This window comes from Seriola aureovittata, chromosome 3 (genome assembly GCF_021018895.1).
Source record: "Seriola aureovittata isolate HTS-2021-v1 ecotype China chromosome 3, ASM2101889v1, whole genome shotgun sequence".
NCBI lineage: Eukaryota > Metazoa > Chordata > Actinopteri > Carangiformes > Carangidae > Seriola > Seriola aureovittata.
Genome location: NC_079366.1, coordinates 29,888,430 through 29,901,596, shown reverse-complemented (window position 1 = coordinate 29,901,596; position 13,167 = coordinate 29,888,430). Strand labels below are relative to the sequence as shown.

The 13,167-nt window shown below is 43.4% G+C and overlaps 1 protein-coding gene across 2 annotated transcripts; it reads left to right on the top strand.

Annotated features, from left to right (window-relative positions):
* Positions 1 to 95: 95 nt before the first annotated feature.
* On the top strand, positions 96 to 8,180 carry pus10 (pseudouridine synthase 10). Of its 2 annotated transcripts, none has more exons than XM_056371200.1 (18): positions 96 to 228; positions 1,279 to 1,428; positions 1,549 to 1,836; positions 1,954 to 2,040; positions 2,715 to 2,749; positions 4,193 to 4,310; positions 4,409 to 4,470; positions 4,569 to 4,614; positions 4,948 to 5,012; positions 5,109 to 5,194; positions 5,291 to 5,416; positions 5,718 to 5,774; positions 5,884 to 5,960; positions 6,316 to 6,371; positions 6,634 to 6,751; positions 6,914 to 7,056; positions 7,587 to 7,686; positions 7,801 to 8,180. In XM_056371200.1, exons 2-18 carry the CDS (start codon positions 1,303 to 1,305, stop codon positions 7,837 to 7,839), a joined length of 1,629 nt encoding a protein of 542 aa, XP_056227175.1. In that variant the 5' UTR covers positions 96 to 228; positions 1,279 to 1,302; the 3' UTR covers positions 7,840 to 8,180. The 2 variants fall into 2 exon arrangements, with proteins under 2 accessions (XP_056227175.1, XP_056227174.1); XM_056371199.1 differs by having other exon boundaries at positions 108 to 228; positions 1,290 to 1,428.
* The last annotated feature ends 4,987 nt before the right edge of the window (positions 8,181 to 13,167 follow it).

Here is a 13,167-nt window from a genome sequence, read left to right as displayed (position 1 = left end):
TAAATGTGACTATTTATCCAAACATACGCGATTACAGTTATTATAGTGTTTGTTAATACCTACATTTTAAACATTACGGTGAGACGAGCTGATATGGATTGATTAGCTCTGTCTGTCGGGGCTGAGACAGTAAGGAAGAAGCTTTTTGGATGAACATGCTAACAGACACCTGAACTCTGTCTGCTTTCTTTACGGTTTACTTCTGTGGATGAACCATTTCGCTACACGGTAGGTTTATTTCAGGTGTTTAGCAGCAGCTCACTGTCTTCACATCTACTCATCATGGCTCTTAAAAGCTCACTGTTAGCTAAGTTAGCTTAGCTCATGCTAAGTCTCATGCTTTAGCAGTGGTGGAAGAAGTATTCAGTGTATCCTATAGGCTGTATATGGGCATATCCTTTATTTACATTTTAACATTAAGTACTAGTACTACTAGTACATAAAATGACTAATACTACATTTAAAAAAATACTCCATTACACTTAAATGTCGTGCAATCAAATGTTAATTGAGTACAAGTTTGTAAGTATAATCAGCTCACTGCAGAACATGTCAACTATAAGTGTTATATTAGTATATATTATATCATTATATTATTATTACTTTTACATTAATGTGTAATCAGTATTTCACTGCTGCAGCTGGAATTCTAAATGTTCTGTAAAAGCCTGCAACAAATGATTATTTTGATTTGTAAAAATTTACAAAATAGTGAAAAATGCTGTGACGATTATGCACAAACATTTTTTGAACTGATCCTTAAATTTGGTTGGTATATTAAAGTTTGTCCAGCAGAGAGCGCAAACAAGTTTATTTATCAACAGTAAAAACTTTGTAATGGAGACACTGATCATTGGTGTTTATGTTTTGCAACGTCATGCTTCTTATTGGTGATATACTTTCCAAATACAGATGACAAATATCACCACCGCCTTTGATTTGGATTCATTTAATCTGTTGTGTAATCAATTGATTATTTATTGATTGTTTCACCTGCAAAAAGCCAGAAACAATGATAGACGCCCGTCACATGAAGCTCCTCAAGTTCTCAGAGCCTCAGAGTTTTAAGACTCGTCATGTCCGACCAGACGTCTGAGAACTCAGACCATGACAGAAATACTCACATATGAAAAGATAGAACCGGCTAATGTTGTTTTGTTTACCTAATTAATTACTTATGTCTAAAATAATTTCAATAAGGTTTAATTGTTTCAGGTCCTGTGCCTAATGAAGTAATTACCTCAGCCTGTGTTTCCTAATGAATGTGTCTGTCATCAGTCTGTCATCAGTCTGTCATCAGTCATGCTGCCTCTGAAGGAGAAGGACAAACCCATCGTCCAGAAGCTGCTCTCAGCCGGCTGCTGCGCTCGCTGCATCCTCAGATTCTGCTGCGTTCGGGTTCAGGCCGCCTACAGACAACCACAACAGGCAGGACTCCTAACCTGCCACCTTCTGTGTCCATTCATTTATATATTCAAATGCCCAGTGTTCCCTCTTAATACCAGTTACTCACTGACCCGTCATGCATTGTGTCGTTGTTTCACACAGGACACACTGAAGGAACTTCAAGCTTTCATCTGCGACACAGAAAACAGCAAATCCCAAGATTCAGCAGCATCAGAGGCCACAGATGAAAACAACAAGTCCCATGATGCAGCTGTATCAGAAGCGCCTGAAGAGCCACCGACCAAACGAGTTAAACTGGAGTCGAGTGGGACAGACGCTCAGTCCGAGGAAGACGCTGCTGCGGTCACACTGAAGGAGGAAGAGTCGAGCGTGTGTGTGCTGTGTTTGGGAATCCTGCATCAATTCTGTGGCGCGCCTCAGGCTGTAAAGGTGTGTGTGTGTGTGTGTGTGTGTGTCTGCATTCATAAACAACACTGTCAATAACAACAGCCGCAGCGTCAGGTTGTTCTGTTGCTGAGGTGAACTCGTTGTTCTGTATCTTCACAGATAGCCGAGACAGTGAAGGAAGAAAAGTACGAGTTTGACACCCTGGTGCTGTCTGTGTCTCTGCCGGCTCAGCTGTGTGTCCGGGAGGTCAGTGTGTGTGTGTGTGTGTGTGTGTGTGTGTGTTGTAATTACCAGACTCATCTGTTGATCATCTTTCCAATGAACTGATTAATCATTTGATCTGTAAAATGTCACGATTTCCCAGAGCTTCGAACTGTTGATGTAGTTTGACCAACAGTTCAAAACCCAAAGATATTCACTTTACAACTCGTCACACTGAAAAGCTGGAAGCAGCAAATGTAAAACACATCTTTAGCTTGAAATACGACTCAAACAATTGATTTACATTCAACATTGATTCATTAATTGACTGAAAGGTTTCTGGTATGAGCACCAGATACACATTTTTTAATCAAATATCCAAACAGTTGGAAAAAGAAAATGTAAATTAATGTATTTCTGTCTTTCTCTGTCACATGCTCTTATTTTGAAATCAGTCACTGGTTTAAATTAGTAAAGATTAGAAAAGTCTGTAAGACGAGATAAGATCTGTGCTGTTGTTTAATGCAGCTTCAAGTAGAGACAATTAAAAGAAACTGGTGGTGTCTCTCTGTGTTTCTTTAATTCAATTAATAATTACATTCAATTTGATACATTTTTAATTAGTAATTCAATTAAAGAAAAGCTTTGTTTTGTTTTGTGTCACATCAGTAAAACGTCATGTGTCTGATGTTTGTTTTATTTGAACTTTGACCCTGCAGCACTCCTGTTGGCTCCACGTGAAGAAGGAAGTCAGGTAAATTAATTTGTCCTGACTCCCACAATTTCAGGTGCAGTCAGTCAGGCACATACAGTCAGTCACATACAGTCGGTCACATACAGTCAGTCACATACAGTCGGTCACATACAGTCGGTCACGTACAGTCGGTCACGTACAGTCGGTCACGTACAGTCGGTCACGTAGAGTCGGTCACGTAGAGTCGGTCAGGTACAGTCGGTCACGTACAGTCGGTCACGTACAGTCGATCAGGTACAGTCGGTCACACACAGTCAGTCACACACAGTCGGTGACGTACAGTCGGTCACACACAGTCGGTCACGTACAGTCGGTCACGTACAGTCGGTCACACACAGTCGGTCACGTACAGTCGGTCACACACAGTCGGTCAGGTACAGTCGGTCAGGTACAGTCGGTCAGGTACAGTCGGCCACGTACAGTCGGCCACGTACAGTCGGCCACGTACAGACGGTCACGTACAGTCGGTCACACACAGTCGGTCACGTACAGTCGGTCACGTACAGTCAGTCACATACAGTCGGTCACATACAGTCGGTCACATACAGTCAGTCACATACAGTCGGTCACATACAGTCGGTCACGTACAGTCGGTCACATACAGTCGGTCAGGTACAGTCGGTCAGGTACAGTCGGTCAGGTACAGTCGGTCAGGTACAGTCGGTCACGTAGAGTCGGTCAGGTACAGTCGGTCACGTACAGTCGGTCACATACAGTCAGCCACACAGTCGGTCACACACAGTCAGTCACACACAGTCGGTCACGTACAGTCGGTCACACACAGTCGGTGACGTACAGTCGGTGACGTACAGTCGGTCACGTACAGTCGGCCACGTACAGACGGTCACGTACAGTCGGTCACGTACAGTCGGTCATACACAGTCGGTCACGTACAGTCGGTCACGTACAGTCGGTCACGTACAGTCGGTCATACACAGTCGGTCATACACAGTCGGTCACGTACAGTCGGTCATACACAGTCGGTCACGTACAGTCGGTCACGTACAGTCGGTCACGTACAGTCGGTCACGTACAGTCGGCCACGTACAGTCGGCCACGTACAGTCGGCCACGTACAGTCGGTCACGTACAGTCGGTCACGTACAGTCGGTCACGTACAGTCGGTCACGTACAGTCGGTCACGTACAGTCGGTCACGTACAGTCGGTCACACACAGTCGGCCACGTACAGTCGGCCACGTACAGTCGGCCACGTACAGACGGTCACGTACAGTCGGTCACACACAGTCGGTCACGTACAGTCGGTCACGTACAGTCGGCCACGTACAGTCGGCCACGTACAGACGGTCACGTACAGTCGGTCACACACAGTCGGTCACGTACAGTCGGTCACGTACAGTCGGCCACGTACAGTCGGTCACGCACAGTCGGTCAGGTACAGTCGGTCAGTCAGTTTGGTTTAACTTGAACACTTGAACATTCAGAGAAAAAGGTCTGGTGCTCGATAAGGACGACGTCATCCAGGTGAAGGAGGCCTTCAAGTGGATCATGCAGGGCCTGGTCGCAAAGGAGCTGGGGAGGGGCGTTGCCGTGGTTACCAGGGTAGGTGATCTCCACGATGAGGAGAAAAACTCTTGTTTGTTTAAGGAGCACATTTCATATGATCACACGCACGACACGTGTTTTTTGTCTGTTTTCAGAGCGCGTTCGAGGTCGGCGTGGAGTTCATTCACGAAGCAACTGACTCGGACTGTCACTTCCTGTGAGTACCGAACTCTGTGAGAAGAAGCTGGACGGTGTGTTTCCTGCTTTGCTCTGTTTAAACGATGCTCCACTTCCTGTCTTCTGTCTTTCCCACAGTGCGTCAGCGTGTCCCGACTGTTTCAAACCCACCAAGAACAAACAGGTGAGGAGTTTAGATGTTTTGTGATAATTTTCACAATAAAATAATCAGACGTAGGGCAGCGTGTCGTTCCAAAATTTTCTTAACGATCCTTTGTTACCAATTTTAATAAATCCATTTTAACAAAAACAAAATTACAGTACGCATTACCCTACAAATCTAGTAATAATTTCTTCATATTTTAATCTGCACTCGGCTAATGTTTAATTTACTGAACGAAAGACATAAAGACCCAAATCAACTGAAACTGAGGGAGTGGAGGTCGGGGGGGGGGGGGTTCATATCAGGTGATCAGACAGACAGGAAATCCTCTGAAGATGTTGTGTGTTTGTGCAGTCGGTGTTCACCAGGATGGCGGTGGTCAAAGCTCTGGAGAAGATATCTGACGCCAGATTTCTGAAGTAAGATTCATCTTTATATCTCAGGTCTTTTTTCTGAAAGGTGTCGTCTGAAGTGATTGTTGTTGTTGTTGTTGTTGTTGTTGTTTGTGTCTTCAGACACTACCCCTGTCCTCCAGCGCAGCCGTCCAGCTGTTGCAGCCTTCAGGACGTCCAGTGTGTCCACGTGTCCGTCTTTGTAGCAGGTAATGTAGGACGCCAAGAAAACCTTCCAACACTTTGTCGTTTCAGTCAGAATCCAAAGTTTTTCTGAAGGTCAGGTTTCTCGTCCTGACGTTCAGGGAGATACAACAAGTTCTGCCGCAGTCTGCCTCAGACGCCCTGGGTGATCGATGGAGAGAGGAGGATGGAGTCTTCGGTGGAGGAGCTGATCGCGGCGCCCATCCTGTCCGCCTTCAGAGCCGACGGTGAGTCAGCGCTAAGACGGCCGGTCAAACCCGTCACACGGGGTCAGAGGTGAAGGGTCGCACACACAGTGCGACTCGCCACAGGCGGCTGAAGAACAGTAGAAAATCACGATTATTTAACACGATAACGTACGCCAAAACGTAACCAGGAAGTGGATGTGGGGATGGTTTCTGTTGCGAAACAGAATGCGGCACAAATGAATAATTGTTTTATCTCAGTTATCTTGTTTTCATCATCGTTAGATCAGCGGCGCAGCTCGGATCATGGGATCATCCTGAATGTGTCTTTTCTTTGTTCCAGGTTTTAATTTCTCCTCGTCTGGCAGAGAGGACGTCGACGTCCGGACTCTTGGAAATGGTGAGACACATGTTGTTGTTTTTTCTTCTTCTTCTTCTTTTTAAAGCTTCACTTGCAGAGAGATTTTGTCGCCTGAAGTGTGAAGACTGATTTTCTGTCTCGGTCTCAGGTCGTCCGTTTGCGATGGAGCTGCTGAATCCTCACAAATCCAGACTGAACAGAGCGGAGATGAAGCAGCTGCAGGAGGTGCTGCCTGTTCCCTTCTCTCACTTCACACACTTCAAATATCTCAACCGCAAAAAACAAAGAGACGTCGACACACAGATCATTTCATCATGTAACAGACATTTAGCATGAAATGTTAAGAACACATGTGACGTGTGAGACGATGAAGCCTTTTCCCTCAGCTCATCAGATTTTATACAAATAGACTTCACTAAGTCTTAAATACAGTCAGTCAACAGAATCTTCTGGTGCGTCCTCCGGGAATCATGAAGATCCTCTGCTGCAGAGATACGTCACTCTGCACCAAAGTGTCGGACGGTTCTGATGTTTTCACCTGTTCTGTTACTTAATTCAACTTTGTGTTGTTTGTTTTTAGACCATTAACAAATCTTCAGATAAAATCAGAGTGAGAGATCTGCAGGTCGTCTCCAGGTAAGAACAGAAACCTGCTCTTTATCACAGCTCTGATAATCAATAGATAATAAAGTGGCAATGATCTGAGTTTATCTGTAATCGTAGCTTTTTTTCAATGCTCACGGCATAATTATGTTTTTTTTTTTTATTTCTTAAAATTTGGTTCATACATTCACTCAAAGATGAACGGATTTGATTTTGGTGGTCAAAGGTCAAAGGTCAGACGATGTGAACTGTTGCATAAAAACTTGTGTGTGTGTGTTTGTGTGTGAAACTGCAGAGAGGCCATGAGTCGGATGAAGGAGGGCGAGGAGGAGAAGACGAAGTCGTACACGGCGCTCATCTGGACCCAGAAACCGATTGAGAGAGAGGAAATCACCTTCATCGACGACATCAAGGTCACTGCAACACACACACACACACACACACACACACACACAGTCGCTGATATTTGTTAATGAGTTGCTCTGTGATATTCTGAATCCCAGTATCTCCAGAGAAGAACGGACATGACAGTAACAATGACAGTGAACGGTCCCGTTGTTTGTTTGTCACGTCAGGAGCTGACTCTGGATCAGAAGACTCCTCTGAGGGTTCTGCACCGCCGGGCGCTCGCCGTCCGACAGCGAGTCATCCACAGCATGAACACCCGCTTCCTGGACCCACATCACTTCTACCTGGGACTGAAGACGCAGGCCGGGACGTATCCTCATCACAGCTTGACAATGAAGTGTTTCCTTTTTTTATTTACTTATTTATTTATTTATTTATTTTTTATCAATTATATTTACTTGTTTTTATTTATTTTTAATTTATTTATTATTATTTATATTTACTTATTTTTATTATTATTTATTTATATTTTATTTTTCAATATTTCGTAGCTTTTATTTTTACTTAAGGAAAGAGAGGGGCAAAAGTGTTGTTTTGACAAGTTAGTTTATTATTATAATTTTTAATTTTTTTATTATTTATATTTTTAACATTCATATTAACTTATTTTTTATTTGTTTATATTTTATTTTTGAATATTTATGTTTATTATTTTTTATTTGTTTATATTTTATTTTTGAATATTTCGTAGCTTTTATTTTTACTTGAGGAAGGGACAAAAGTGTTTCAATATGTTTTCATTATTATTGATTTATTTATTCCTTTTTCTTCACCATATATTTCTGACAGTCATTAGTACATTACATATTACATACAAATGCTCCTGAACCTCGGCCTCAGTTACATCAAAGAGTTTGTCCACGGAGACTTTGGACGCACCAAACCCAACCTGTGTGAGCTGCTGAAGACGGACACGGACATCCTGGAGCTGGACGTGGAGGTGAGTCCCACACTCATTCAGTCCGACATGAACCGAAGCGAAGTGTCTCTTCATGTGTTGCAATAACCTTCGTTCTTATAATAAACTCCCTGATGTCTCTGTGTCCTCTCGCAGTCTGTGGACGTGGACTGGCCTCCCGCCATACCGGAGTGAACGCAGCTTCAACCTGAGCGAGGCCGGATCAGGTTCTGTCTGAACCATCCGCCACGTTCACAGCGCCTGAGCCCGACGGTGTAAATACTGTCTGGACGTGAGGAGGGAAGCCACGCTGCTGCTGCTGCTGCTGCTGCTGCTGCTTTGAAGCCTGGTTATGTTTTGGTTCTGGTTCTGGTTCTGGTTCTGCCTGAGGACGACAGGATCTTTATTTCCAATGACTCTTTGTTTTGTGTTTTTCTGACTGAGTCAACAGAAGGTCTCGCAGCTGTGTAAATCTGTGTTGTACAGAAGCTCTGAGAGGGAAGGAAACAAATAAATTCTGCTGATCCATTTTTTAAGTCTGATGTAAATTGTTTTTATTTCCGTGTAGAAAATGTTTTATTTTTGACTTTAACCAACAAGCTGCAGGACGTCGCCATCGAGTGACGTAACAGGTACAAACAGGTCTGGGACTCAGCTCCAAGGTTTCTATTTAAAATGGAGCCTTTCTATATTTTCACATGTAGTTTTTAAACTACAAACCATAACTTCTAATATAATATTTTAATGTAACAACAACGTGAGCCTGTGGCCACTGCAGGAAAGCAAGGCGTTTGTTGTCGTACTGAAACCTACGATTGCCTGGTTTTTAAATACAGCCACTAGTTTCCAGTCGTCACCCGGTAAAAGAAAAGAAATAAAAGAACACCTCCAGTGTTTCCATTGGCAACGTACTTTAGTTTTTGTGATGCATTAGAGAAGAACTCTGCAGCAGTTACGTCCAGTCATTCACCCTCAGTGGTGAGAGCATGAAAAGTGAGACGCTGGGATTTTATTCCACAAACACTGAAATGTGATTAAAAACAAGCCGGTGTTGAATAATGACCAGAAGAAGAGAGAGGAATGAAAGAGACAGAAATCTGGAGGAAAATAGAATTTGTTGTGAACAGCAGGAACAGACTTTGGTGCCTGGACCCCGGCAGGAAGTAGAGCATCATGGGAAATGGTTCACGGGAACAAGGTGCTTCCAACACAAAGGAAACTTACCAACAAAGACGCAGTGCTGGTGGTGGAGCTTCTGATCGGAGGCCGGGCGTTCCACATGCTGAGTGACAACAGAGAGAGAGAGAGTTTGACAGGTGACGTGTGATTGGCTGAAGGGCCGGCGCGTCAGGCTGTGATTGGATGAGAACGAGCTGGCGGAGCTGAGAGAACTTTGGCTTAAGCTTCGACAAACATGATGCTACAGTGAAGTTGACCTTTGACCCCTTAGGCTCCCAACTTTTTCCAACTCGTGGCTTGAAACTGTCAGAAATGTTGGCGGCCCACATCCGTGTTTCTTTACTTTAATGATAACGATCAAATATTCAGGACTGAAGCAGATGAAGCTGTTTCTCAGTGACGCGCCTTAATACAAGAAAAACAAAAGTTCATTCATTCATTTCATTTTAAAACATTTAAAAGAGTAAAATTATGCTGTTTTGCAGATGACGCACGGCCCATTTGTACCTTCACAGCTCACACTGGGTCATAACGAATTCTTGAGTTATGGCCCAAAAAGTCACAGTGACCTTTGACCTTCGATCACCAAATTTGAATAAATTCCCTCGAGGTGTTACGGAAAGATATCGAGAGGCGGGGCGATGAGTTTTTTCCTCCCGGCAGCTGGAATAAAGAGTCACGACAGCAGAAACCCTGAAATGTATTTCTTTTTAATTTAATTCAAAATAAATACTACCACGGCAACGCAAGTCCACTACTGGGTTCTTGCCCTAATGTTTTGGTAAGAAAACAAACAAGCAAACGATCCAAAAAGAAAAGAAAAAAAAAGAAAAAGAAAAAAAGAAAAGAATAAAAAGAGACTTCAGTTAATGCATCCATCATCATCATCATCATCATCATCATCATCATCAACAACATCATCATCATCATCAGCATCATCAGCATCGTCATCGTCATCATCCTCCTTCAGCGACTTTCGAGAGGTGCCTTTTTTTAACGACGTACACGGTAACTGTCTAGAATGACAAACATAAATAAAACAAATACTATGGTACAAAAAAAAAGGGGGCGGGAGGAGGAGGAGCAAGGGATGATGGGATTGGAACAACCTGATGAAACCAGCACTGCAAAAAAAAAAAAAAAAAGAAAGAAAAAGAAAAGAGAGAAGTCGTGGTCCGTGGTCCCGCGGGTTCGTGTTCTGGGTGAAGGAAACAGAAACCACAGTCACAGTCGTGTCCATCGTTCATCACTGTCAGGGACCAGGGCGACAAAACAGGAAGGTGGAGGGCGGGTGGGGTGAGCTTGTCTCCATGGAAACATCCTCCGTGGACGAGAACGAGCTGAGTCGCTGTCATCAACCCGAGACAAAAAAAAAGAAAAAAAAAAAGAAAAAAGAAAAGTCTTTGACACTGTCGTTTTTTTTTTCCTTCTTTTTAAATATTTTCTTAAATGCAGTTTTTTGAGTCGTTTTGTTGTTGTTGTATTTTTTCAGTCACTATATTCTCATCAGAAAGCTTGAAGTACAGTCACACAGAGAAACAAGGAAACAAAAACTTTTATGTCTCGTCTGTCAAGATGCCACTAAAAACAAAAACAAAAACAAAAACAAAAACAAAAACAAAAACAAAAACAAAAACAAAAACAAAAACAAAAAGGCATTGCATATTTACATCAAGAAGTTTGGGGCGACTCGACTTTTTTCTGGCAGTCCTCACAGTCTTCATACATGAGTGTCTCACGGCTCAGTTTTCTCGTGATCTGTGACATGATTAGTGATTTATTGATACCCTCAGTTCAGATTTAAAAAAAAACAAACCAACAAACAAACGCATGTGTATAAATGAATTTCTCTTATAATACTGACAGGATAAACAGGGACAGAAGTCCGCGTCTGGAGCTGGAAGCCTCGTTTCTGTTAGTGTCTGTGATAAATGAAGTTTTCTTTACTCTGATTTATCCTCTAAAAACAGTCTTTGTATATCTGTGTATCTGTGTGCGAGTGTTTCTCCTTCCGTCAGGGTTCCTGCACCGCCTCCTCCTCGCCGCTCCGTATGTTTCACAGCCGTTTTCTCTTCACGTTCGCGCCTGAACGACGACGACGACACACGGAAAAAACGAGACGGCCGAGCGTCAGGAAACAACAACTTTCCAAACTCTTGAGCAACTGCAAACAGGATTTTTTAAAGACGTGGGAATCACCAGAATTCTTCCTCTTAACCTTTTCCAGATGTGCAGGAACCCTGAGGAGTGTGAACTGGTCTCTGCTTCTCGTTAAGAGCAGGTGACGTCGGCAGTTTTCTCTCCACAAACAAACCAGATGTGAAGCGTTCTCTGAGTCAGCTCTGGTCCGTCTCAGGCCGCTACTGGGACGAGGGGATTTCAGGCTGGTTTAGAAATGTTCGACACAAACTGAAGCTGATCTGCAGAAAACCACCTGAATCCACTTGGCATGAACTTATTTTCATCCAAAATGCAGCAACACTGCGCGACGAGACCTGAGCCGACGTGATTGGACTTAATATATTTGGCTGCAGCCCCACTGGGGTCCAGGGTCGGGTCTCGCATACCAGGAAGTGGATCCGTGGAGACCTCTACTCTGCTCTCGGGGGGTGGAGGACCAACAGCTTGTTTCAGTCTGACTTTGTCTCTTAAATAAATTCAGAAGCTTTACATCAGATTAGTAGAAGACACAACTGAACCGAATCCAGATCCTCCATTTTGGTTTGATTTAGCGTTTGTGTTTCTGTCCAAAAACGTTTTTCAGTGGCTAAAAGTCAGAAACACAACGGAGGAAAACTCTGAGTCCTGAAGGAGAATTTGTGAAACTGCCTGTTGGACTGATGAGGACACTGAGCTCACGTCCTCCGCTTTGTTTCCTGGGAATTTCCACCCTGGTGTAAACACTGTAATCTATTTGTGTTACAGGCTGATCACAGAGCTTTTCGTCTGGATACAGAACCGCTCCAAAGTCTGTCCAGCTGCTGAGTTCAATTCAACGTCTCAGTCTTCAGCTGCTCAAATTTCAATAAAAAACTTTTAAAAACTTTTGACCAGAAGCTTAAAATAAATTCAAATTTGACAAGTTTAAGGGCAATTAATGAATGAATAAATAAATAAATAAATAAGAGAGTCAGGATTATAGCAGCACTTAGATTCATCCTTTAGGGAGAAGAGATTTACATCATATAAATAAATATAGAGCATCAGAGGGAGCTATCTGTAGAGAAAGCTTCGTAGCATAAATAAATTAAAATGAAAAGAGGGGTTTGTACACAGCGCATGTCGGAGATCAGTCGCAGGGTCGAGTCGTGTGGATTCACCTGCCGCACAAACACACACACCGAGTCTGAAACACTGGATCTGGTTTGTTTGGAGGGAACTGCCGACGCCAGCACGAAGAGCTCACACCTGCTTCCTGTGTGTGTGTGTGTGTGTGTGTGTGTGTGTGTGTGTGCGTGTGTGTGTGTGCTATGACAGCATAAGGTTGACCCCCGTGTCCCACATACATACAGTACATACATACATTACATACATACATTAAGCCACGTTTCCCTGTGTAAACATCCATTCCACTAGTCCTACAGCTACGATGAGGAAACAGAAGAGCGGAGGTGAGGAGGAGGACGAGGAGGAGGAGGAGCAGGAGGAGGGAGAGGAAGATGAGGAGGAGGAGGAGGAGCAGGAGGAGGAGGAGAAGCGGTGAGAAAGCAGAGAAAGGCCTCGTTCCCCTGCCGGCTGTGGAAAGCTGGAGCGGTTAGCTGAGTTTGAACGCGGTTGTGCTCTGTGGCGCCTGAGTGAACTGTGCAGTTTCTGGCAGTTTAGTGTTTCCTGTTTCAAAATAAAAGTAGAACTTAAAAGTAAAGCGCAAGAAAAAAAAAACAAAACAGAAAATGGGTTAAAAAAAAAATATGAGAGCGAAGTAGTAACACTGCAACGATGAGAGGAATGATACAGACTCGTCCATTCTCGTTTCTGTCTTTGTTTTTTTCTTCTCTTGTGTTTGAACCTGTCGACAGTGATGTCATTGCCATGGGATTGGGGAATGTGCGCTGCCATGGCAAATGTATGCGAAAGAAAATCTTTTTTTTTTGTTTTGTTTTTGTTTGTTTTTGTAGTTTTTTTTTTTTTTTTGAGTGAACCACGAGCCATGCACTTATTCTCAACTAAGAATGACCCCTCACAACCCGAAACCCACCCGCCCTCTCCCAAAGAAAAACACCCTGTCGGTATGATACGAAACATCTGCACACGTAAGGCAACATTTTTGGTTTTTTGTTCCCTAAAACGGCTCTTCCAAACCAAGTGCAAAAAGTCAAAAGAATAAGAAGAAGAAGAAGAAGAAGA